The sequence below is a fragment of the Bos taurus genome, chromosome 13 (assembly GCF_002263795.3).
Source record: "Bos taurus isolate L1 Dominette 01449 registration number 42190680 breed Hereford chromosome 13, ARS-UCD2.0, whole genome shotgun sequence".
In the NCBI taxonomy this organism is placed as follows: Eukaryota; Metazoa; Chordata; class Mammalia; order Artiodactyla; family Bovidae; genus Bos; species Bos taurus.
Window position 1 is genome coordinate 61899400 of NC_037340.1, and position 26672 is coordinate 61926071.

General features: G+C 53.7%; 1 protein-coding gene across 7 annotated transcripts in view; it reads right to left on the reverse strand.

Annotated features, from left to right (window-relative positions):
* NOL4L (nucleolar protein 4 like) overlaps positions 1 to 26672 on the reverse strand; it is a 131334-nt gene that overhangs the window by 25107 nt on the left and 79555 nt on the right. For 3 of the 7 annotated variants that reach the window (XM_025001189.2, XM_025001190.2, XM_059893016.1), the window contains exon 5: positions 2516 to 2657. In XM_025001189.2, coding sequence (XP_024856957.1) covers positions 2516 to 2657 — 142 coding nt within the window. Of the gene's footprint in view, positions 1 to 2515; positions 2658 to 2818; positions 2933 to 2952; positions 3190 to 10982; positions 11113 to 26672 lie in introns of those variants that run through there. The other 4 variants (XM_025001192.2, XM_015474266.3, XM_015474268.3 and 1 more) reach the window with 3 other exon arrangements.

Sequence of the window (26672 nt, forward strand, 5' to 3'; positions counted from 1 at the left end):
GCAGGCCCCTATAATGCACCAGGCAAAGAACCAGAGTCACCAGGAACACAGCAGAGAGCAGGATCCACGTGGTCCACCCCTTACAGAGCTCACAATGGGGGCCTCAGACATGGAGCGCCGAGAGCCAGAGGCTGAGCACCAAGCCGCCCTGGGGGTTGGTGTGTGCTGGAGAAGCCTCTGGATCAAGGCACAGGAGCAGGGAGTGGAGACGTGGAGACCATGGAGGGTTGTGGCTGGATTCAGACAGAGCCCCCGCCTGACCTGCCCCTGCCCAGTCCTTCCTTAACAACAGGGGACAGGAGAACACCCTGAGGACCCTGATAGTTTCCTTCCAACTTTCACTGATGAGAGTGGGTTCCCAGTTCACATCTGCACTGCAGGCACCTTCAAAGAGGGGGCTGTTTGCGTGCCTCTGTGGGGGCTGGGGGGCTGAAGAAGGACTCCAGGCTGGGTCTGTGCCCAGCCCAAACCCCTTGGGAGCCCACCGGTCTGGACAGACATGGTGGTCACCACCAGAACTAGGACTAGAAGGGCAGTAGAGATGATCAGGTCAACGGGTCTCTCTCGGCCTGCGACCTTCTGCGCGGGGTGTGGGTCGGCCTCTGGCCAGCACGTCAACCCACAGCCTCCAGACACAGGCTCTGATGAAATAATTAAATTGATGGTATCATGGTCAACACCATCCTCCCTGTCTCCAGCTCTGGCTGCCCGCCCTGATGAACACCCTCGTCCTGTCAGCAGGCCAGCCGACCTGGGCCCCAGCACCCACAGCCAGGGGTGACCTGGGCAGCTGGGGAGGGGAGGTGGTGGGTGGGGCAGGGGAGGACATGTGTGAAGACACCCGGCTTGGCTCTCCCACCTGGCTCCTCTGGGGCCAGCTGCGGGGACACACTGACCCCATTAGCCCTGTAACCGAGGAAGTCCCGTGACCCTTCCCACCCAGCCCCAGACCTGATGCTGGAGGCCCCCAGATCACCAGATCTCTCTGGAAAGTGTCTCTGCCAGACATGAGCCCCCCAAAAGGTGGCTGTAAGCAATAACAGCATAAGAATTGTTGAGGATGAGCTGGGGACCACGGCCCCCATTCAGTCCTACTTCTCCGGGCGGGGGGTTATAAATAAATGCTCCGGATCCTTCTTGGGAAGGTACTGTCCACAGCTTTGGGCTGAGCTTCGCTGGTGTGGCCCTTGGGTGTGGCCCTCAATCAGCTCAGATGAGGCGGGAGGCCAGCTGCTGGGCACATCTCACCCCAGGGCCCCCCCATCCCCAGCACATGGTGCCCCCACCCAGCCCCCACCCGTGGGAACGCCGGAAGGAGGTGCTGGTCTGGGAGGCAGCACGAGGGGGTCGCACTGACCTCCTGAGGCGTCAAGGGACAAAAGCCTTTTCTTTCCCAGCAGCCTCGCACCCCGTTCCTCACGGAACCACACCCAGGGCTCCCCAGCCGGTGGATGGGCCACCCCGGCTGTGTCTGTGCTGGGCCTCCTCCCAGACAAAGCCAGATTTCAGGCCTCTGAAGGCTGCGGGGAGCCAGGCACACAGGTTCCGCCATGGAGACGAACTTTGACCCAAACTGCAAGGCTCCTACTCCTTATTTACTCTTTAAGGCTAACCTATTTCGCAGAGTTAACACTACACCCCTTTTTAACCCTGCACCTTCCCTCCCACATTCCAGGCCCTGACCTTCGACCCCTCCTAATTGCAGCTCTACACCCCAGTTCTCTCCAGCTCTTCCCCCACCCACCTTGTGTCCGCCCGGAAAATCAGAGCCCAGCCCAGGACACTCTGCCCACAGGTGCCACCGCACACCCACAGCCACGTCTAACTGAGGTGGGCCCAGTTTGGGGGGCTCGACGCAAGAGTGCCAGAGGAGACCTCTGGGGTCTGACCCTGACCCCAACTCTCCCACCCCAAGAAGATGCTTCTGTTCCAAGGGAGGCTGGAGGAGGCTGCCGGGCTGGCCCTGGAGGGTGGGGGGGATGGGGGGGCCAGGGCAGATCTGGACAGAGCCTCAGCCGGCCCACCTCCTATCGTGAGGGGCCGGGGGCACACAACAGACAAGCACAGTGTCTGCTTCCTCACCAGGGACAGGCAGGGACCCTGTCTCAGAGCCTTACATCCGGCCACAAAGCCCAACTCCCGTTTTCATGATTGGGTGGTGGACTGTTCTGGGTCAGGCACACTGTTAACCTTCCCAGACCTGAATCATGATAACTTTGAAATCCACATCCCACCATCCCGTGAGCATCAAAACAGACAAAGTGGCGGGATGTGGTCAGGCTGCCAATCCCCAAAAGAGCTCTGAGCCATTCACCTTTGGGAGGAACAACTGCTCTTCCTGGAACTAAGGGCTGGGGCAGCAGGGCCTGTGGAGATACTGAGAACGCTGGGGGCCGCTGTCAGCCTGAGCCTCGGCCACCCCTGGAGGCTCCAACCCAGAGTCTACCCCCTGGAGATTCCTAGGCTCCTGGCGCAGACACAACCCTTCCCCTGCTGGCCACGAAGGAACACTCACCGTCCTCTTGGCTGTGGAGGTTTTGTGGGCTCCGCATCCTCTCGTCCTGGCTGGGACTCAGGCTGGAGGCCAGGTGTGGGTCAGCTGACATCCATGTGGAGTCGTTCATATCAAAATCTTCACTGCTCACAGAAGTTTCATCCTGATCAGGGACAAAGAAGGTGGGCGTTCAACAGGGACGGGCTCTCTGCAGGCCCTCGGCAGCATACAGGATGAACCCAAGGGCCCGAGGGTGTTTGGGACTGCCCCATAGGCCATAGGGCACCCCCAAACCTTGCAGCGGGGATAGGCTTCTCCCCTTACCCCTCCACCCATGGAAGTGGCTGGGGCTCTGGTTCCTGTAGGAAGTTGGGGCTGAGGGCCGGTGCTGGCTGTAATTGAAGACAATTATGAGGTCTCGCATCCTGTAGGGGCGGGTGGCAGGGCCTGGCTCTTACCCCCTGTGAGCCAAGGTTGAAGCAGCGCCGTAAACAAGGGCCACTGCTCCCCACTCCCTGCCAATAGCCTTGGGAGGAGGGTTCACTCCACGTAGGGCCAGGCGGGCAGACGTGGGCAGCAGGACACGTCGGGCACTGCTGAGGCCAGGCTGATGGCCCCCACCACGCCAGCCGCCCAACTCCCGTGGAGCATGCATGGAATTCCTTTCTCCCACTCCCCCAGCCCAGAGGACATTTCTGTCTTCCTCCTTCCTAACCTTTGCTGTGCTTCAAAGATATGCTCTTGGGCGGCTTCCAGAGCTGAAAAGGCCAGCCCCAGAAGTATAGCGAAGGAAGGGGGTGGGGCAGGCGAGGGTTTGGATCAGACCGCAAAGGGGGTTCGGCTCAAGGGCCTGGGGGGCCGCCAGGGCCTTCCAAACAGCCGGAGGGCCTGCAGGCGAGGACCACGCCTGCCTCCTCTCCCCTTGCTGGCTTCAGCCAGCCCTGGGCCAGGCATCCGGGAACCCCCGGGGCGGGGCCCCTTCCACCCAGCCCTCCAGTGGGAAGGGACCCCACCTCCTTCAGGCCCTGCCTCTTTCAGGAGCAGCAGCTAGCAACTGTCTTTGGGAGCTGGCTGTAAAACGCAAGAAAGATGACCCAGCAGCTCCCACACCCTGGAGCTCTGGCTTTGCCCCCTCCCCTCCCCCATCCGGCAAGATACAATGGCCTCTGTGGGCCCCCAGTAAGGACCTCTGGCAGAGCACCATCCCCCCCAAAACCTCCCTCCAGGGGCCCCTCACAGAGGTCTCTTTTACAGCAAGCAAACACACTTCGGTTTGAACTTTCTTCGGCTGCTGTCCGAGGCAGACACATCTGCTCTGCAAGTGCTAGGGAACCAGTGGGTGCTCCCCCATGCCCTCCCCCACCAGCCTGGCTGGCAGGGAGTTTCCTGGAATTTACAGCTTCTGGGCAGCACAGAGGAGTGGGTACCCTCTGCGGCTGAATCAGGAGGATGACAGCTCTGCCCAGCTCAGGGGTCCCCACGCTGCTCGCACAGAGCCTCGGGGCACAGGGACCACGTGTGCCCTAGGGGCCCACCACCCCCCCCCCACACACACAGCTGCCCTGCCTCCCTCCCACAGGCTCTCTGCTCCTCATACACAAGAATGCACCCCCACAGCCGTCCCTGGGTGAAAGCCCGCTTACTCAGACTGGATTCTCATACCTGGAGGGATACACGCACGTTCAAAGGGTTCTCTCTTCAAAAAGGGCAACATGACTCTCCCTGTGCTAACTGGGCAGGGACAGGAGGGTAAGGGGCGGTGAGCAGGTGAGGAGAAGGACCCTCAGAGGGGTAGGGCCATCTGGGTTCTGGGAGCCAGGAACGAGGCCATCCTCGAGTGGGCTGTTGGCTCCTTCCTGGCTGTCCTGGGGTCACTGGACCCTGAAGTCCCGGCTGAAGTAGGAAGGCCTTCTCCTGGCTCTTGTGGAAACACTTGTGACTTAAAGGACCAAGTAATCTATTAACATCTGGAAGCACCACTCACTCAAAATTCTCCATCCATTCAACAAGTTATTTAATGAACATCTATGTGAAACTCGCTCAGTTGCGTCCAACTCTTTGTGACCCCACGGACTATACAGTCCATAGAATTCTCCAGGCCAGAATACTGAAGTGGGTAGCCATTCCCTTCTCCAAAGGATCTTCTCAACTCAGGGATCGAACCCAGGTCTACTGCATTTAGATGCTGGAAAATTTACCTGTGGACAAGTCATGGCTTTCCTGGTGCTCACTGTGGAGAGGGACACCGGGGGAGAGGGACCATCAGCAGAAAAACTCATAATATCAGGAGTGTTAGGGCAACACGATAAAGAATAAAGCAGGACAAGAGGGGCGAGGGACCTGCAGGACTGCGTTTCCCAGCGTGGCCAAGAAGGGCCTTGCCGTCAGACGACAGAGCAGAGGCTTGCAGAAGTGAGGGAGGTTGTGACAGGCGGTGTGTGTGGGGGGCTGGTGGGTTCCAGCAGGCAGTCAGGAGGCCACTGGAACTAGGGGATGCGTGAGCTGCGTGGGCAGTGAAGCCATTCGGGGGTGTCTCCTCCTAAGGGGCACATAATCCCGGGTGGGCATCTTCCACTCAGAGAAAGGAGTTCCATCAAACACACAGGTTTTCTTCATCAATGAGCAAGGAAAATTCAGATCCGCTGGTGCAGTGCTGAACCTCACTCTAGCCCCTCGGCCACAGTTTAACGACGACAGAAGCCATGGTTTATCAGTTGCCAAGTGCACCATAGGCCCATTGGGTGCATGCAGTTATCAGCCCCATTCTACAGATGAGGAAGCTGAGGCTCCAAGGGGTGAAGGCACTCGCCCAAGGTCATGAGCAGAGCCAGAAGCGTGCAGTCCTGAAGGCCCGGACGCTAGCTTCCTTCCCAGCCCATCACCTGGAATGCTCACGGTGCTGCGGCACCTCAGAACCCAAACTCCAAATGCACGTCCCCCTTCTCCATCAAGTCCAGCTTAGGGTCCACCGCACCTCGCCTCACATGGCCTGCTTGTCTGTACCATCAGCCCGGCAGTTGGGCAGCAGAGAACTCAGCTGCAGCGGCCAGCACAGTGGCTCTCTGCCCTTTCTCCCCCGAGACAGCCTTAAGTCCTTCCAAGAGTGGGGAGCGGGCTCTGTGTTCTCTGGACAAAGCCAGTGAGACCAGTCAAATTGGCTGAGTTGCCTGGCATGACACTGGGGTTTAACGAGGATGCGGCATCAGTCTGACAAGCAGGGGCTTGGTCCTGTTACACATGGTTCCTGAATGGAGACCATATGAAACCTGGACCCTGGCTGGCAGGCGGGTGGCAGCGTGCTGCCGTGTGGCATTCCCTGCCTGCAGCTGCCAGGCGCCCCCATGCAGAGCCTCGGGTTTCTCTGGCTCAGCTCACTTAACTGTTCGCCCAAATGGCCTCTCTCCACATCTCCCTGCCCAGACAGGCCAAACTGGGCAGAGGTGGGCTACATTTTACACTGAATTGTGACCACCCAATAAGGAAGAGCACCCAGTGCCCATCCATGAGGGGCTCTGAGACGAGGGTTGTCTGAGCTTTCCTTGTCCAATAGGAACAGCAGGCACCCATGTCAGGCCTCTCTCCAGATCTGGTACTCGCCCTCCCCACCTTGGACCTGCCTCAGCTGCCCCAGGGCTCGTGAGATCGGAACCCAAGCAGTCTGCTCAGCACCCACATCACAGTCCACCACTCCGAGGGGCCGCCTCACCACACTTCCTCCCTTCAGTGGAAAGAACCAGATGCCTTAACAACAAAGCGTCTCAGGATGAGACCCAAAGGAAATTCACGGGAGATGAAGCTATATTTACACCCACACCTGGACCACTCTTATCAGTGAATAGATGTGCACTGATGGACCACCTACTATGTGCTGGTGCTGTGTTAGGAGTGCTGAGACCACAGCAGGACTCCTTCCTTCCAGGGCCCTGTTATTTAGGGAAGGAGAGACACGACTTTTGACCCACGTGTAGGCACTGAAGGAGAAGGAGGCTGGGGAACCCCGTCTCCACTTATTCACTATCAAGCTATCCCCAGTGAGTGTGCCACAGCCCCCAGTGTTTTGCCACATGAATCCCTGTTCTGTGGGTGATGGTTCTATTAAGCTTTTGATACCACTGATACATAAACTTTTAAAACTTTATTTATTTTTATTTGGCTTTAGCTGTGGTCTGAGCTGTGGCCTGCTGGATCTTTAGCTGTGCCATGTGGGATCTAGTTCTTCCACCAGGAATCAAACCCTGGCCCCCTGCACTGGGAACGCAGTGCCTTAGCCACTGGGCCACCAGGGAAGTCCCTGATACAGTAAATTTTTAAGTAAGAAATCAAATTTATGAGGCCTAACTTAAAAAAATACACCAAACTATAAGTTCCAATCCAAATCAACTCCCACATCCTCACTTCCAGGCGGACCTACCAAGAGAAGGCTGCCCAAGCCCCCTTTGCCATCCATCTGCTACGGCAGAGCCCCCTGCAGACTGTCACCTCACCGGCTCACCCCAGGCCCAGGCTCCAGGAGCAGGCCAGTGACACAGGCAATTACCAGCACATAATTCAGAGCCTATCAGCGATGAGCAGAGTGGGACATAGCTGGCCCTGAGGGACCTGTAAGAGGTGATGGTGAGGGTTACGGAGAGCAGGCCCAGAGGTCACAAGTCGGGCACTCTGGAATCTCAAGGAAACCTGGTTTACTAATTTCTCTTTCTGTAAACAAACTTCATTGAAACTTTCATTAAAAAATAAAGGAGTGTGTACAATCCATTACTTCTGGGGCCCCGCTTCCTAGACCCCACGTGACTCCTGGCTCTGGCTTCAGACACCCTGCAGGCTGCAGCCTTGCCCACCTGTTGACAAAAGGTCATCATTTATTCGGCGCCAAAGGACCTGAGCCACTTGCGGGGTCACAGGGCGATTGGGTCAACTGCCCTTCTGGAAAGGGAACTCAAGAGCTGGGGTGGGGGGGGGGCGGCAGGAAGACACCACCCAAGGCTGCTCCTGGGACACACCCCAGTCAGGGAGCCCTGACTCTGGGCAGGAGGAGAGGAGCCGACCAGACCCTCCCTACTCTTATCTGCAGTCCAGAATTCACGGGCAGGTTCAGTTTCTCTCCACCCAGGCTCTGAGGCCCTTCCTCCTCTGCAGGCAAACTAGCACCAACCGCTGCCCAGCCCAGGAGGAGGAGAAAATGGGAGACCAGAGGGGAAATGGTGGAAACGTGCCTGTATCCATGGCGTGTAACCAGGGGCAGGTGCTATCAGTAACCTGATTATTTTACAACTGGGGTCAATTTCTCGGGAACTGGGTTCCTGGTGCCTCTGAAGTTGAGCCATTTGCATCCTCCAGGACAGGGATCCTGGGGTGTGCCTCACACAACATTTTCCAGGCCTCTCCTCAGAGCTGTAACTCTATCTCTACTGCTTGCTTTGAGAGAGAAAGGGAGAAGGATTTGCTGTGAATTCAGTGCTGTTGTGAGCAGTAAGCCCTGATCAGGAGCCTTGGGTGTGTGTGTTTCAGAGGAGGGGTGGGAGGCAGGAATGGGCCAGGCAGGAAACAGACCCCTTCTCTGTCCATCCCCTTGGGGTGGGTTTGATGAGAGGCTGAAGCTCTTGCCAGGAAGACCACCAGGCTCAAGGCAGCTGCCCTGGCACCGGCTCTACCCCAAACCGGCGGACACCAGGGTGGACAAAGTGAGCACCTCCTTCTGGAACACCTGTAGGCCCCTCCCAGGCCCTGGAAATTCTTCAGCGCAAGGCAATTCCCCTGCCTGTCTCCATGTCAGCAAGCATTACACACACAGCCTTCTGAGCATGCCAAGGAGGTACTGAACCACATTTGACCCCAACTTAACCACTTCAGCTCATCAGATGGCTTATTAATGGAAGACGAACCCCCTCCTTCCCCCAGGATCCAAAGCAACAAGGGTTCAAAATCCTGGTTGGGAAGGAACAGCACAAATGACATCTTAGGGTGGTCTGAGCCACAGCTCCTGGGGGCTAGGGAGTCCCCAGACTGCAGCTCATGCCCTCGTTCCAAGCTCACCTGGCCACCAGGGGCAGACGCCAGGCTCCTGGGGACAGACACTCCACTCAATTCCACGCTTTCCTGCCAGCATACCTCCTCTGCTTCCTAGCCATACAAGCTCTTCTGGGAAACATGAAGTGGGGAGGGCTGACATAGCCAATCACCTACCACATTTTAGGTTCTCTCTCTCACACACACACACACATGCACAGGGTCTGTCAGAGACGTCTGCATCGACACAGGGATGCTCTGTTGTCTCTGCTGTCATGGGTGCCTGGATGCTGGGGTGAGCATTTTCAACACCTTCCTACTAGTGTATTGAGTGTAAAACAGGCTTTTGTTTCCCAAGCAAAGGCAACTGGCTGTTTTCCCAGCACTCCTAACCACGAGGGCCTCATTGATACCCCAGACCCTGCCATGAACAGGGGTCTCTTTAAAAGGGAGGCTGGAAAGATGAGCTTCAGCAGACAAGGTTCTTCCAGCAGAAAAGTGGGCTTGAGAGAAACCACTCTGCACTAATCCCCTGCAGGAGTTTCCTTCCAAGAAAAGGACCCAGACAAGACAAAAAAAAAAAAAAAAGTTCTTGAGCAACTCAGGGCCAGCGCGGCTCCACACGGCCCCAGGGTGACTCAGGCCACATAAGTTCTCCCAGATCAGCCTTTCCAGCTGGGAGGAAGGCCCTGGATGCTGGGTTTCCTGCTGTTCCTCAGGACGGTGCTGAATGGGGTGTTGGCGCCCAGCCATGGTGCAGTGGATGTGGGAGGGGGGTGGTGCTGTCTCCAACCCCCACTCTCCAAAAGAAGCCCACCTTGAGATGGGGTTAAACTAAGCTTGATAGTATTTACCTAAGAATTCAGGCTGTAATGGGTTTCCAATGTAGGGGTAATTCACTACCTCCTGGCTAAACCATCACTGGGGCTTGGGCCCTATATGGGTCCTTCCCTCAGAACACCCGAAGACCAGAAGCTTGCAAGGGGCAGGCAAGAAGGGGCCCCTGGTCATGACTCTCTCTGGAGCAATTGTGAGAGCCCCACAACCCTCTCCCCACACCCCCCACCTGGTAGGACAGGGGCCCAGGCTGGGGTTTCCAGCTCATTCTGGGATAAGTAGGGCTTTATCTCAAGGGAGAATCTATTTCAAGCCACAATCCTTCTCAGAAAGAGGAGGAAATCACAGAGTCCAAACACCATTTCAGGTGAAATCAGGAGGTTATTAATCTCCCCTCAGAGCAGACAGAAAGAAAAATCAATGTTTTAGAGGGGGGAAAAAGGTTCCATTTGAATTAATGGGTTTGTGGCTTCTCCATTGATCTGCGCCTCTTCACACTTTCTTTTTGTGCTTTTGTGCTCTTGGGGAGGAGGGAGGAAGAAGGGAATCGGGAGGAAGGGGATGGGCCTCCCGATAAGGAAAAGGACGGTCTAACCTTAACCTTTCTCCAGGAATAATGCTAATTAGCGAGGCTTAATGAGAACTTCCCCCAGGAAGCGCGGCCCGCTAGGGGCGACTGGACTCCGGCAAACGCGGCTCCAGGTGGGAGTAGGGAGGTGGGGGTCACTTCTGAACCCAAGCGGCTGGAATAAAAACGCGAACTGCACTCCCCCAACCCCCGCCGCCCGAAAAAGTGTCCAGCCTCGGAGAAGCGAGAGCGGCGGACGGAGGTGTAAATCCAACTTAACCCGGGCGCGCGCCCAGGCTCTGGCCAGCTGCCCCCGACCCATGCGCCCCGGTTCGTAAGGAATGCCCCTAAGACAGGGGCCGCCGATACCCTAAGCTTCTGCTCCGATCATTCACTTGACAGGGGCACCAGGTCTGGTCCAGGGAGGTGCGGGGGTCTGCTGAAGTGGGCTCAACTCTGCAAATCCCGTCTCAACTCCCCGCGCCGAGGCAGGGAGCCCCTCCCTGCCACTCAACGCTTCCCGTCCTCACATCTCCAAACAGTCCACTTCCCTTCTTGCTACGGCCTCGGCGGCGGCCACTCGAGCCCGGCCCCCACCCCGCCGCCTGCGAATGCCTGCCTCCACGGGACGCGGTGCCGAGCCCGCCGCAAACCGTACGGCCGCCGCACAATACCGCGGCGCGGCGCACACAATCACCGCCCCCCAGGACCGGCGGCGCGCACGGCGCGGGAGTGGGGTGCGCCCGGCAGCCCCCCGCACTCGGGGCCGGGCGCCCCTCTCGAGAGCCCCGCGGCCCCCGGAGTGCAAGCTTCACTGCCCCCACCCCACTCGGTCCCACTTACCCGCCCCCCGCCCCGCGCCCGAGCCCACTCCGCCCAGGGCGCAGCCGCTTCCGCGCGCCCCCCTCCTCAGCCGCGGCGCAGGAAGCTCCCCCGCGTCCCCCTCCCCGGAACCCCCCCAGTCTCCCGCCCCCCTAACCGCAGCTCAACGGCCGGCCGCAGCGGCGGGAGAAGGGGGGCGGCGGCCCGGGGGCCCGGAAATGGCCGGATCGCGGGGATCCGGGCCGGACTCCGTACCTGGGCGGGAGGCGAGGCGGAGACGCACGGTCGGGCTCGGCGAGTGAGCGGGGCGGGCGGCGGTGACAGCCCTCCAGCTCCAGCTGCTGCTGCTGCTGCTGCCGCCGCGGCCGCCCGGGGAGAGGGGCTGGCACCGCCGCGGCGCGTCACTGCCCGGCCCGGGGGCGGGGGTGGCCGGGGGGAGGGCCCAGGCGAGCGGCGGCGGCGGCGGCGGCGCCGCGGCCGGGAGGGAGGAAGGGGGAGGGGGGCACCGGGCACGGGGAGGCGGGGGAGGGGGGCGGGACCCGGCACGGGGCGGGGGCCGGGGGGAGGGGAACGCACGGAGGGCTCACGCTGGGGGAGTAGGAGGAGCAGCCCGAGGAGGTGGAGGGGCGGGCGGGCAGGCGGGGGGAGTGGGCCCGGGCGGGGGGAGGGGGAGAGCGGAGAAAGGAGGGAGGGGAGTGGGGAGGAAGAAGGAGAGGGTGCTGGGCCAGGTAGGGGGAGGGATGAGGGCGCGCTGGACGCGCCGCCGAGCGCTCCCGGGGGTGAGCGCCCTTAAGGGGGAAGCGCTTGGAGGAAGATTCTTGCGGGGGACGGAGCCCGGGAAAGAAGGCGATGGGGTCTGTGCCCGCCCCTTGCTCCCGGAGGACCCAGTCTTCGAGTCCGGGGTGAGGGTTGGGGGAGCGGCGCGCGGTCGGCTATCCGCGTTCAGGCCAGAAGAGGAGAGGCTTGACCCAAAGAAAGTGACTCAGGCACCTTTAGGAACTCTCGGCACCCTGGGCCTTCAGCAGCCCTCGACCCCTACGCGTCCCCTGGTTCCCAGGGGACGCGGGTACTCGCTGGGCGGGGCTGCTGGGCCAGAGGGCTGGGCCCCCCGGCGTTCAGAGCGAGCCCCGGGTCTGGGAAAGACAGGCATGTGGTCGGCTCTGTGCTGCCCGCCCCCCAGCCTCTGGGCCCCCACCTTTTCTCGTTCAAGTTCAAGCTCGGGCTCCTCGGCGTTGCTGCCCACTCGCTGCCCCCTCCCATCCCCCTCCTCTATTCCGCACCATCTCGCTTCTTCACTCTTCCTTTGTCTCTTTCCCACCACTTAGTTTCCACCCTCCCCTGCTCCCCTTCCCTACTGGCGGGCGCCTCGGAGTCCGGCTGCGCTCACCTGTGCGACCCAAACATTTCCACCATCTCCAGCGCCCGCCGCCAGCCTGCTCCCGGATCCGTCCCCGCTCCCCCTCCCGCCGGTCATTGTGCTCCCCTAAACCACCCTGCGCGGGCTCCTGAAGACGCGCAGGATACAGTTGTAAAGTAACAGGATAACATCAAGAATGCTGCTCCATCCCAGACCCGGGAGCGCGCGGTCCAGACACAGCATCGCAGTAAGGGGAAGACCCGCGCGGATCAGAGATGCGGTGCCGCGCGCAGACTGTCCTCGTCCACCTTGGGTGCAGGAGAAGACCGCACCGGTCGTCGCGGGGGTGGGGGACCCCGGACCTCTAAGCAGCCTTAGACTCAGCCTGGAACATAGAGCGCTCGTACCCCAACAGCAGAATTAGACGCCCCCCCGCCCCCAAAGCAGGATTAGATCCCAACAGAGAAGACGGGTCAGGGGCAGACTCCCCCTCCCCAAATCCACACCCTCCAACAGGTCAGCCTTCAGAAAAACCCTGTGTTTTAACGGGGTTGGAGAGCTGCCCTCGTGGAATTCTGTGAGGAAATAGCAACAACAACAACAAAAAAAACAAACACCAGTAACGATCCCATCTCCTGATTCCTCTGGTCGCATCCAAAGAGGAAGGGCAATTTCTACTGACTTTACGCTACAATTCATTCACAGGGAAACCAGCGAAGAAGAGAAAACGAGACAGCCAGCGGGATTGTTTGCAATTTTGAAACAGACTGCCTTTAACCCTCCAACTTTTTTTTTTTTTCTCTGTAAAAAGCCTTTTTCTTTCTTCCACTGAAAGCTTTGCATTGTGAACAATCCGAGGTAAACAAGGCTCCCTCTACAGGTACGAGTTGGAAATACAGTATCACAGGTTCAGGGCTCAGTATTCACCCATTAGAAAAATAAAAAGATGACAACACATCGAATTAACAGAGCACAGACTTCCTTCTGCACACGCTTAAGATTTCACTGTCAATATAAGACCCACACTTTATTTTTAAAAGAGGCTCTAAGCATGTTACTCATTAGCACCTTTCATCCCTAAAACCAAATGTGTTTTCAAACCAGTTCTCTTCCCTCTTTTCTCCATGAGATCTTAACGTCCCCTCCTCTGTGGTGGTAGACAGTTTGGAAACTTCACTGCCTCAACGTCCACACACAGATAATGATTTTTAGAATTAACTAGTGGCCATGACTCTTGAATTCATACAGGGAAATGTGGCTGTTTTCAACACGGGAACTGCCCTTCCTCACTCTGCAAATGACATAATTTAAGCCCAGGATTTCCCATCTCTTCCCCCCACATTTCTGGAGACCTTTGACTTCTGGCCTGAGTCATGATTTCACAGCAATGGTGGACATCTGGGCTTGAAATATAAACCCAGATCCAACTGGTGTTCAAAGGCGGAATTGAACCCAGATAACCTACCTCTTCTCTGACGAATAAGAGAGCTAGTGCCGCCCAGAAGGGCAGAGCAGTGATTTTCTCTAGGCATGAAATGTGAACTCATTTACCATCCCTGAGATAAAACAGCCCCAGCCCCACTCGACCCACAGGAAGTGGCTGGGGGCCCTGGAGAAGCCTGGCTGTTGAGCAGCACTGCGAATTAGGGGAGTTTTCCTGTGTGCTGAAGCCTGCAGAAACCTCCTGGCTCTTTAATTCCTGCAGGAGCTGCCTACTCCTTGAGTAACCTTGTGTAGGTTGTTTTCAGCGTCTTTGCGCATCTCCTTAAAGTGGCCACAGCATGGGTCCCAACGAGGAATGGCATGACCTAGTTTCTTGACCACTAATTCTCCTGGTGATATGTCTCTTCTTCCAGCCACAGTCTGGTGAGAGACCACAACAGAGAAAGGCTACTCTGGTCTGCTTAAGGATGCAGTACTGCCTTCAGGTCCCCTCCAGGCTCTACGTACAGTGGGTGCCTTTGTAAATGGTGGCATTTGCTCTGTGGAGCTTCTTAAGCAGCAAACCACTCCAGGCAGATTCCCATATGAAATGAGCATGCTCCAGGAGCAGGGACCCGACCATGGGAACCAGTAGTTCGTGATTTGGAATAACAGGATCTTATCGTGACCAGAATAGATACTATTCAAGCATCTCAGTGCATTCAAAAATGTTTTTCCCTGCAAATTACTTATAAAAGACACATGTACCTGCACCAAGGCAAGGCTGGCAGACACTCCCCAACTAAGCAATCAAATCAGCAGACCCGGACGTGGAGCCCACCTGAAATGGTGTGCTCACCTCCTGAAGGGATGCAGTGAGAACATAGCATCACCTGTGTTGAGTTCTCCCCATGTCAAGTCCTCCTGCACAAAATGCTTAACCTGAATCTGATCATGAAGAGACAACGAGACAAGAAATACTGAAAGACAGAGACTCTCCACAAGTGTCCTGGATTCCTCAAAGATTCATTGTCATCAGTCTGACAGTTCTCAATCACGAGACTAATAACGGAATGCGAAGTTTGACTCCTGGTTGGATCCTGCAGACATGGGATGAGGTAGTGATGGGGTGAAGGAGAAGCGGAGGATGAGGGGGTGAGGGGTGGAGGGCACACAGGGGAGACAAGGTGGGCTCTGGGCTGAGTAGTCAAGGAAGCCCCTCTTAGTTTGAGAAAGCCCACATGGGCCCTGACCCTGGGATGGTGGAAGTTGAAACCTGGGTGAAGACTTGGGGGCACGGTCTTGCAGGTAGAGGAAAACAGCTAGTGTATAGGCCCTGAGTCGGGAAGAGACTTGGTAAGAGAGAGGGGGAGGTTGGGAAGAGGGGAGGGGGAGAGGGCATGTAGGGCCCAGCACTCAGAGCCTTGGACACTACCGCGAGGTATGGGACTTTTATTCTAAGAGCGAGGAAGTCATGCAGTCTAAATTATGAGATCAGAGGAGATTAGATTCTATCTTATTATACATCAGGAGTGGTTTGGGGGTGACCATGACGGAGGTAGACTAGAAAGAGTTTAGCCAAATGGGACTGGTTCCAGTTCTGGCTGTGACACCAAACAAGGTCTTGGGGCACCGGTTTCCTCATCTACGAAGTGAATAATAAAATAGTGTTTTTAATGTGTTTGACACCAAAATTTCCCCTTTGGCGTTAGAAACTGCCCGCCTCCCAGCTGTCCCCAGATGAGTCTCCCCTCCAAGTATCACACCCTGGGTCCCCCGGCACAATGGACAGGGCAGTGGAATTGAGGGTCTGTGACTTCTGAGGTCAGGTCATAAAACACAAGCTTGCTCCTTCCCCCACAGGGGTGCTGGTTTCAGCAGCAGCTTTGTCGTCAGCACCAGGAGGCTGCTCCTCACAGTGCTGGCCGGCAGCCTCTCCACAGATGCCGCTGCACCCGTTTCCTCAGCGGCCAGTCGCGCCCGACAGCTCCCATTTGACTACACGCTTGTCAGCGCTTGTTATCAGCAACCTCTTTCATCTTCGCCAATCTGAGAAGTGAAAAATGGTGTCTCTCTTTGCCCTCTTCATTTGGGAATGGGAGCCTATATTTATGCATATCATGTGTTTACTGGTCACATGTAATTTTTTTTTTAAACAATCTATTCATATTCTTTGACCTTTACTGGGTTATGGTCTTTTATTTTTTGTAAGAACTGTTTAGAAAGGGAGGATATTAGTCTTTTGTTATAAAATTTGCAAATATGTTTTCTTTTTGTTATTCTTATTTTGTTTACAATGCGATTTTTTGCCATGAAAATTTTACATTTTTATATCATCCAGTTAGTTTTTTTCCCTTAGGGCTTTAGGATTTCAGGTCAAAACAAAGGTGTTTTTTTTTTTCCACTCTAAGATTATAAATGTAATTCACCCATATTTTCTTCCAGAGCATTTATAGCTTCGTTAGAGTTAAATCTTTATTCTATATGTAATTTATCTCCATATAAGAAGTGAGGGAAATTGAGAAAATCATAATTCAAAAAGGCACATGTACCCCAGTGTTCATTGCAGCACTATTTATAGTAGCCAGGATATGAAAGAAACCTTGATGTCCATTGACAGATGAATGGATAAAGAAGATATAGTACATATACACAACAGAATATTACTCAACCATAAAAAGGAAAAAAATTAAGTAGTATGTAGTGATGTGGATGAACCTAGAGTCTGTCACATAGAGTGAAGTAAGTCAGAAAGAGGAAAATATCATATATTAATGCATATACATGCAATCTAGAAAAGTGGTACAGGTGAATCTACTTGCAGGGCAGAAGTAGAGACACAAACGTGGGGAATGGACTTGTGGACACAGCAGGGGAAAAGGAGGGTGAGGCGAATTGAGACAGTATTGACATGCGCACACTACCACCTGTAAAATAGCTAGCGGGAAGCTATGTAGCACAGGGAGCTCAGCTCAGCGCTTTCTGATGACCCAGAGGAGTGGGGAGGGGGAGGGGAGAGGCTTAGGAGGGAGGGGATATGAGTATACACATAGCTGATGTTGTTGCTGGTTGTTGTACAGCAGAAACTGACACAACATCGTAAAGCAATTATACTCCAATTTAAAAATAAAGAAGTGTGGCAAAGCTCTAGCTTATTCTGTTTTTTTTTTTTTAATGGCTATCCAAACTGTCCCAATACCATCTTTTAAATAACTCATCTTCACCCACTGACTGGAAGCACCATGTTTATAGAATACTAATTTCCCATTATTTTGGGAATTGCCTATTCTATTGATCTGTCTATTCCTGTCTCGACAGCATAGCTCTGGAATATATTTTAATATCTGGTAGAACCAGCACTCACCTCTATGCCCACCATGAACTGTCCCTCCCCCAGCATAATAGAGACAGTTAATCCCTTCCCACAGCAGACAGTGCTCTAGGTGCAGCACAGTTATGACATGGGGGAGGTGTTTCTGATTAAGGGGCTGTTAGCGGGTGGTTCCTGGGTAGCTCAAACGGTAAAGAATCTGCCTGCAATGTGGGAGACCTGGATTCAATCCCTGGGTCAGGAAGATCCCCTGGAGAAGAGCATGGCAACCCACTCCAATATTCTTGCCTGGAGAATCCCATGGACAGAGGAGCCTGATGGGCTCTAGTCCATGGGGCTGCAAAGGAATCGGATACAACTGAGCGACTAACACCTGGAGGAAGTGACATCTACTCTGAACCAAAGAAGGCTGGAGGAATGTGACAGGTGGCCAGTGGAGAGGGCTTTCCAGCAGGAATAGGAGCGCGGCTAGAAGCTCCAGGCTTTACCCATGCCTGGATTCAGAATACCTGGTCTTCAGGCTGGGCAGTAACTCAGCTTGTCCGTTTATTCCTCACACGCACTGATTTTTGCCCAGCTGGCTGCCAGCTCACAGTCAGTTTAACACCTTTGTGGAAATCCAGGAGAAGCTGTCCCACACTGTTCCCGCACACCTTCCCTATTCAGATAAATTTCCCATGATGCACAGAACTGAGAGCCTGACTTGTCAAAATGCGGTTTCCTAACAACCACGACAAAGGTAAAAACAACGATTTCATCAACCGCATTTTCAGAAATATGTTGTTTTAAAATGCCGTCAATTAATCCCTGTTTGTGACGCTCCCCTACTCCACACCTTCAATGGCTTCCTGCTGCTGGCAGACTCAGGTCAGAGCTCTCTGGCCTCGTGTTTTAAGGGCTTCCACGGCCCGGCTGGCCTGAGAGCCTTTTGTTTCAAACTGTGAACTCTACACGTCCAACAGACTCACGTCTTCTGTCCCTCAATCACCCACGTGTGATCCCCTGCAAGCCTTTGATCAAGCATGCTTCCAAACATGTTTTTTTTCCCCCACAAATATGTACAGTGCCCCTCCCCATGCCAGGCACCATATGATAGCAACACAGGTCAGCCTACTCGGAGCCTGCGGGCCAGTCGGAGAGAGAAATTAAACAAAGGACCACAAAGTTTCTAGTCACAGGATATGTATTCAGTTTGCACTTGGCAGGTGCAGGGCCCGCTAGGAAGGAAGTACCTAGTAGGTGAGGACACAGTGGATCCTGGAGGGTCCACTGAGGAGGTGACATTTAAGTTGGTCACTGAAGGATACATGGGTGTTCACTAGGTAGAAAAATACTTTGGGCAATCAACAAAGACATCCTCCACCCCTGCCAGATGTAGGCCCCTCTGAACTCAGAGTGGCAGTCTCACAGACAGCCCAGCTGGCTCTGGTGACAGGTCTCTGTCAGTCTGATGTCACAATGCACTGTGGTCCTTCCCATTTCCTGCATTATACATCTTCCCCAACTGGACCGTGAGCTCTCAGGGGTTGGGACAGGCTTTTAGATGGCAGAGTCCCAGGCTGCACTGGGCCCTGTCGGGTCCTGTAGGGACTCACCAATGCATTGCTCAGGACTCCGCCCTGCCCTCTGTCCAGCACAGCCCTGAGGTCTACAACAGAGCTCCGAGTTAAGTGCACTCCCCCCTTAACGCAGACCCCACTTCACAGCTCCCCAGAGAAGGGCAACCTACCTCCCCTCCTTTCTGTCGCAGCACGTCTGGAGAGGCTCAGCCAAAAAGCCAAGGCCAGCCCCAGTGGCAATACTCCTCCTACATGTGCAAGGGACAAAAACGAGCTCAGATGGTCCTCGAAGAACACACACTGGAATGGTCATAGCAGCACCACTCACAGCAGCTCTGCCCTGGGAACCACCACGTGTCCATGCAGAACGGACGAGGGTGGTCCATGTGCTGTGGAGTACTGCTCAGCAATGGGAAGAACAGACTAGCGGTTCAGGACATGAGGACCCTCTCAAACTCATGCTGTGGGCAAAAGGGACTACCCTGGTGGTCCAGTGGTTAAAAATCCACCTTGCAACGCAGGGGATTTGGGTTCAATCCCTGGTTGGGGAACTAAGATCCCACATGCCGCAGAGCAACTAAGCCTGCACATCGCAACTAGAGAGTTCAGGCACCACAGTGAAAGATCCCGCATGACATAAAGAAAATCCCACATGCCGCAGCTGAGACTTGAAGCAGCCAAATGAATAAAAAAAGAAAAGCAATCTGCGCTATCAGAGGTCAGGAGAGTGGTCACCCTTGCTGGGGACTAGTGACCAGAGGGGGACATAAAGAGCCTTTGGGGTGCTGACCAAGTTCTATTTCTTAATGTGAGTACTGGTCACAACAGGTGGATTCTGTTTGTAAAAATTTACTAAGCCATCCACTTAATGATATGTGCTCTTTTCTGTACGTGTGTTAAACTTCCATTAAATTTGAAAAAGGGGGAAAGAAGCTAAGGCCAGTTACTATGACCGAGGTCAGTGTAATCAATTACCACGACCCACATAACACTGGGCGCTGTGCTGGGTGCTCGGCTATGCGACCTTATTTCACCAAACAAGGGTGATATTAATTGCCACTTTGCACATGGAGAGTAGGGACTCTTGGAGGAAGATTAAATGACACATCCAGTCACCAACAGCTCAGAGACGAGGGGACATGCTCACAGTCACAGAACCAAAAGTTAGTGGCCATGCTGGGGTTTGAAACAGGGTGCACTGATTTCCAGAGCAGGTGGTGGACCCCAGGTGGGACCCCTGAGCCTGACTACGGAGTGCTGTGCTTCACCCATCTCCAGTAGAGCAGAGAGAGGAGCCCTCCAGGGAAAGTCTGGAGCTGGGTGAGTGGAGGCTTCCCTGGGCTGGGAGCTGGGAATGGGCTGGGGCTGCTCCACGGTGGGCTTCTCCGTGCAGCCCCTGAAGGCAGCTGAGCCTTGGGGTCTGCTGGGTTGCAGCTCTGGCTGCTCCTCAGCAGGTGACCGGAGGAGCAGTGGGGTCCCTCTGAAACTGGCACAGGTGGCACTTCCCATTTCAGCCCTGAATCCCTCCATGATGGAGCTGTGGGTGTGTTGGGGGGGTATGTGGCAACCAAGGCTTTGGGGCCAGAGCTGGTGCACAGAGGCCTTTCTGGTGGCTGAGTCAGCTTCTAGGGTAGGGGTAGAGCAGGAGAGTAGGCGATGGGCTTTGTTTGCATTCGGGCCCTTCCTCAGTGTGATTTCAGGCAGGCAAGTTCTCCATGTCTCAGTTTTTCCATCTCTGAAATGGGGGCACAGTAACAGAAGCTTGTTTCTGAAGGCTGCCTGCTGTGCGGCTTAACCGCAGGGAAGCCTGCAGGGTGCGGACTGATGCCTGGTGTAGAACACCTGCCCAAAGCCTAGCTATTGTTAATAATGATGTTGATAGGAAAGATAAGTAATTAATGATACAGATATTGGTCAGCAAACATTTACTGAGACCCTACTGTGCGCCAGGGCCTAACCCTGGTGAACGACTGCGGTGGTGAGATAAGCAGACCTGGGCCAGCACTCATGGAGCTGCTGCTGCAGGGCCCTCAGCCTGGCCCTACCCTCACCATCACTTCCTTTCTCCCTTCCCTTCTCCCCACTACCTCCCCGCCCATCCCTTGGGAAATAACAGCGTTAACCTGGGAGGGAACGCAGCTCTCCCTCCCACTCACTGTGACTTCCTACGAGCTTCCTGAGCTCCCTGACACCGAGCCTCAGTTCCCCCATGTTGTTTGTGGGGGACCTGCTCCCCTCCTCGCTACCCCCTCCTCCCTCCTTTCTCCCTGCTTCCCCTCTGTTTCCTTCTCTTACTATTCTTCTCCTTGTCCGAACCTTTGGGAACTTAACACCCAAAGGCACTGTCAAGCTCAATTGATGGCGCAAAGGCCACGGCAGGTACTGTGGACTAACTTACTTGACACCCAGACTCAGTACTTCCCCCTTCTCGTCTCAACTACAGAGTGGGGAGGAAGTGAGATTCTTTCTTTCCCAGTACCCCCATGCAGCTGAAGGTGGCCATGTGACCCTGGCCAATGAGATGTTATAACCAAAGTCTGCTGGCAACTCTCTGGGAGTGTTTTTGCTTTGCTGAGCTAAGCTTATGCCACCCCTTCACACCTTCCTCTCACCCTGATTGTGGACAAGATGGCTGGAGCAATAGCTACCAACTTGCAAGCATGAGGAAAAGGCCAACAGCGTCACAGAGACACCAACCCAACCTGACTGACGTTACTACCAACAGCTGCTCCTGCACTCTTTCTGTTTCAGGTGTTAAAAAAAACCTTCATGTTTTGTTTCACGGCCAGCTGAGCTTCTGGCCCAGTAGTCAAAGGCATCATTGTCTGATTCGTAGGGCTCCTGTTTGTGGATGGACTAGACAGCAAGGCCTCCCTCCCATGTGGCCTCTCCTCTAGTGTAAACTCAAAGAGACAGATGACCAGGGCTGTGTTGAGGCAACTGCTATGGCTACTGTGGTGTGGCGGGGGCACTCAGCAGGGGGAGAGGTGCCAGGCTTTGCACAGGTGTGCCAGGCACTCCCCAAGCCACAGCAGTGTTCCAGTTAAAGCAGATCTTCTGTCTCTGTTTTTTCTCGAGGCACTTGGAGCCATTCCAAACATCCAAGCCTTAAAGCGACCATGGGGCTGGCGCGGCATGGGCTCTGTCACTCATGGCTACTGAGGAGGAAGCTGCCGGAGAGATAGGAGCGGCCAGCCTGGGGCCGGGCTGCCTGTGGTCATGCTGGGCTGGGCCTCTCTCCTGCCTGTGTGCAGCGCCCCAGCCCACAGCTCAGGGCTGTCCAGGCCCTGTGACCGACTGCTGAAGGCAGGCTGGTGGGGAGCAGGAGGGCAGGTTGGGCAGCACTCCGGGGGTCCCTTCCCATCTCTGCCAGTGGCACACCTGCTTCCTGCTGACCCTCAACATGTTAACTTCCTTCCTAGAAGAGTTTTCTTGAAGAAAGGAGTTCCTCTGTCACAAAGCAAACTTTGAAAACCACCAAAGTCTGGCCCAACCTGCTGTTCCAGAAACAGGGAAGCTGCAGCAGGGAGAAGTGAAAGTCAGACGGCTGGCTGGGGCAGGGCCACACCTAGGGTCAGAGTGGCGGCTCTCCTAGCTGCTCATCCCTCCTGGCTGTCACCTCCAGTGAAGCCTCTGCCCTTCACACTGAGGCTCTCCACGCATGTGACAGGCGGGCCAGAGGCTGCTGTCCTCTGCAGGCTCCTCGGGCTTCTCCCAGGCACGCGGGCCCCGTGCTCCCCTGCCCTGGCCCCCTTGCTGTCCCCTCCCCAGGGCCTTTGTACTCGCTGTCTGCTCCACCTGGAAAGCCCTTCCTCCACGGGACCGGCCGCCTCTTCCCATTTGGGTCTGGGCTTGGATGCCATCTTTTCAGAGAGGCCTTCTCACACAGAGGGACAGACTATCAGTGGTCTCAGTTTTAATTCTCTGCCCCAAATCTCTCACTTTTGCATATCTGTTTTTTTTTTTCTTTTCTTTCTTCTTGACTTGTCATCTTTATGGCCTGTGAACTCCCTGAGAGTGGGCTCCTTGTCTGTCTCATTCACTGCTGTAGCCTCAGTGCTCAGGACAGTGTCTGGGATGTTGAAGGAATCTGAATGATGTCTGAATCAATGAAGGAGAAGATTTTTTAAAAACATACCAAAGAAAGTTAATTTGCTTATCTAATTCCTTCATTTCAAAGAGACAGTATTTAGAAAGTTAAACTTAGTGACATATAGTTTCAGGACTACATTTGATCATAGTGTCATAGTGCAATTTGTTGAATACACTATTTAATTTTAAAATACATTTTATAGAGAGAGATTTTTAAAAATTATAGCTCGAATTTTTATTGCTAGTATATAAGCATATATATACTTTTTAACATTACTGATATATAAAAATAAACGTCATTTAAAAGCTTTTCTAACAACAACAACAAAAAAAACTATACAAACACAGGGTTACAGGGAGGGCAAGGGTCTGGAGGGCTGTGAGCAGAAGCTGTGGGCCCTTGCCTCCTCTGTCTAGGTGGAGGAGGGGGAGCTCCCAGCCCAGCAGGGGTCAGCGGCTGGTCACCCTATGAGCAAAAACGAGGCAGCCAGCACAAACTCACAGTGTGACACTGCTGTGCCACCCGGTAATGAGATAAACATAATCACAACCTGGAAAAATCTTGGCCATGCTTCTTCGAGTCCACCCAGAGCCATTATCTCTAATTGATCTCCAGACATCAGCTGCTGAAGCGTCGGGAACCCTCCTGCATTTTCTAGGTCTGGTTACAAAGCCCAGGCTGTCCACCCACGCACCCACCAAGGGGTGGAGGGGTCAGGTCTCCTGGAGCAGCTCTTTGCTGGGCGCTGGCACCTGTCTGGGCCCCACCTGAGAAGAAGCATCAGGCTGGCAGGGTCAAGGAGGTCAAGATGCTGGGTAAGAGCCACAACCCACCCGAGCCGAGCAGCCTGCATTGCGGTGCCTTAAGCAGAAGGCTCCAAAAGCCACCAGGGGTCTCGCTCTCAAAAACATGTGACTAAAAAATAGAAATGGAGAAACCGCCCTGCCCAAGATATCTCCCTTGTCCTAGATGATCTCCAAGAACTGCAGTCACGAGTGCCGTTGTTAAACACAACAACAATAACGGGACTCAGCCACGAGACAAGGCCCCTCTGGGTCTCAGGCAGGCCAGATCCAGAATGGACAGGGGCAGTCGAGGTGGGCAGTTGGTTCAGTGACTACACGGATGTTTTGACTTGCTTCTTCCTGGCCCAGCCGGGGAGAGACGCCTCTACCTTGCCCCACCTTTTCCCTTGACACAGATAAAAGCATCCCAGGGCTGGCCCGGCATGCAGGACTCTGCTCCAGGCACCAGGCAGCTCTCCTGCCTACACCAGTAAATTATGGCCACTGCATGCATTTTTCCCCCAGATAATGAGGTTGAAAGGCTGCGTCGGCATCCTCGTGTGCACGGGGCTGGATTCAGTAGCCTGGAAGGGGAGTGAGACTTTAGGAGCAGATGGGGACAATGAGCTGTTGGGGTCTGGGGTATCTACTAACTGCGTCAGGCAACTAACTGGCTTTCAAGACAGGGTGCTGGCTGTTTTCTGCTGCTTTCCCACATTCCTTCAGGGAAGCAGGAGGAAAGAAGACAGACACAGATGTCTCTGAACCCAGGCTGCCCTGGCATAACAGCCATAGTGCTCATTTGCTTAGAGTATGTGGAGACTGCAGCAAGTTTCTTGAAAGCGCTCAAGGACTGTCAGTGAAATAGTGACTTAATGTTCACTAAATAATGCCCACTGGGGGCTTCCTTGGTGGCCCAGTGGTTGAGAATCGCCTTGCAATGCAGAGGATACGGGTTCGATCCCTGGTCTGGGAAGATCCCACGTACTACGGAGCAACTTAGCCCGGGTGCCGCAGCTACTGAGCCCACGTGCCTTAGAGCCCATGCTCCACAAACGAGAGAAGCCACTCCAGTGAGACACCCTCGCACGGCAACTAGAGAGCAGCCCACACTTGTCACAACCAGAGAAGGCCTTCTCGCAGCAGGGAAACCCAGTGCAACCAAAAATAATAAATAAATAAATAATAGACATGTCCTGTCTTCCCTGTCACCATCTTCAGGCGGCTGGGAACGCTGGGCTACTGATGTTTTTAGCTCCCAGTTTCCTTCAAGGGACCATGATCCTCCTGGCCCCCAGCCCAGCTTGTTTTCTGGGTGAACAGAAAGGCCTGTGGTCCGTGTCCCAGCTTCATGCTTATGTGGCCACATCAACGGTGCCTCTACAGTGTCTTTCCCTCATCAAGAATGGTGTATGAAGTTTTTTAGGCATTAGACATTTTTTTTTCCAAGTAACTCTTTTTCAAGCCAAGAAAACATCTAAAAAGAAAGACAACAAGGAAGGGAACCATTCCTGCTACATAGTAAGACGTATTAGTCATGAGATGTGTCGGATATTAAGACATATTAGTCTCGACATTTAAAGCAGTGTGGAGCTGGCACATGAATAGACAAAGAAACCGATGGACTGGATAGAAGTAGATTCTGTTTCAGATGGAAATTCAGTAAATTATAAAGGCGGCGTTTCAAATCAGTGGGAAGCAAATAGATTCTTTAATAAATGATGTTGACACAAAAGGGTAAAGGAGGATACGTATCTCAATACATATAAGCTCCAAATGGATCAAAGATCAAATATGAAAACGTGTATTTTTTTGCTGTGTCAGCGGAGAGGGTCTAAAAGAAAGGACACCCCAGTAGCAATAAGCATACTTGGCACCCAGATCTTGGTTTTTTTAAATGTGATTCTATAATGAAAGGAAGATACAACTGATTCTAGGATTGGGGTAGAAAATATACAAGATGAGCCTGGAGCATCTTGTAGTAGTGGAAGGTAAAAAACACTAAAAAATAAAAAATATCCTATGAAAAATTAACCAACAAAAACCATCGATGGGGGTGTGTCAAAAGAGCACGAGAAGCAACTGAAAGAGTTCCCAGTGGCGAAGCTGGAACAGTTTGAGCATCAAAATAGATACAGTAGTACAGGATTATAACACAAAGCCAAGAATAAACAGCCATATACATAAATGATTGAGTATATTTATAAATGAGGAAGGAGAGACAAACCTCCCATGCAAAAGAATTTGAAATAATGTATGTAGATACTTCACTCCCAAGGAGGGAAATTATAAACCCCATTCCTTAGCTGTGGGCTGTATATGGTTGACTTCCTTCCGAAGAGTACAGTATGGAAGGGGGTAAAAGAATAACCTTACATTGATCAGACCGGACACACATTAGGTCAGCCAGGTGCGATCAAGGCAACACCAATAGTCATGAATCACAGAGACGGTATGTACGCTTAATACGATGTGGTATGGGACTTCCCTGGCAGTCCAGTGGCTAAGAACGCGCCTTTCAATGCAGGGGACGCAAGTTTGATCTCTGGGAAGCTAAGAGCCCACGTGCCCCAGCACAACTAAGCCTGCACTTCACAACTACTGGGCCTGAGCCTTCTGGAGCCCGGGCACCACAACTACAAAGAAGCCTGAGTTCTGCAGTGAAGAGTCTGGGTGCTGTGACTAAGACCTGATGAAACAGAAAAGAAAAACGTGGTAAAAACAGCACTCTGAGTTTGGGATTAGCAAAGACAAACTATTATATATAGGGTGGATAAACAAAAAGGCCCTACAGTATAGTACAGGGAATTATAGTCAATACCTTGTGATAAACCATAGTGGAAAAGAATACGAAAAGAATAATACGTGTGTGGGCGTGTAACTGAGTCACTTTGTTGAAATTAAACACAACATTGTGAATCAACCATACTTCAATAAATTTTTTTTTAAACGACCCTCTGTCTGTGGTCTTTCTCCTAATAAACCACAACCACAGTTTTACATTGAGAAAAACATCAGACAAATTAGGAAATTCTACAAAATATTTGACCAGGATGCTTTAAAACTGTCAAGGTCATGAAAATCAAGGAAAGGTTGAGAAACTGTTACAGACAGGAGGAGCCTAAGGAGATGTGACAGGTAAACGTAATACTGTATCCCAGGAAGGACTGTGGAACAGAAAAAGGACAGGAGGTAAAAACTAAGGAAATAAACTATAAACTTTAGTCGACAAAGCGCCGAAGAATTGATGCCTTCAACTGTGGTGCTGGAGAAGACTCTGAGGGTCCCTTGGACAGCAAGGAGATCAAACTACTCAATCTTAAAGGAAATCAGTCCTGAATATTCATTGGAAGGACTGATACTAAAGTTGGAGCTCCAATACTTTGGGCACCTGATTC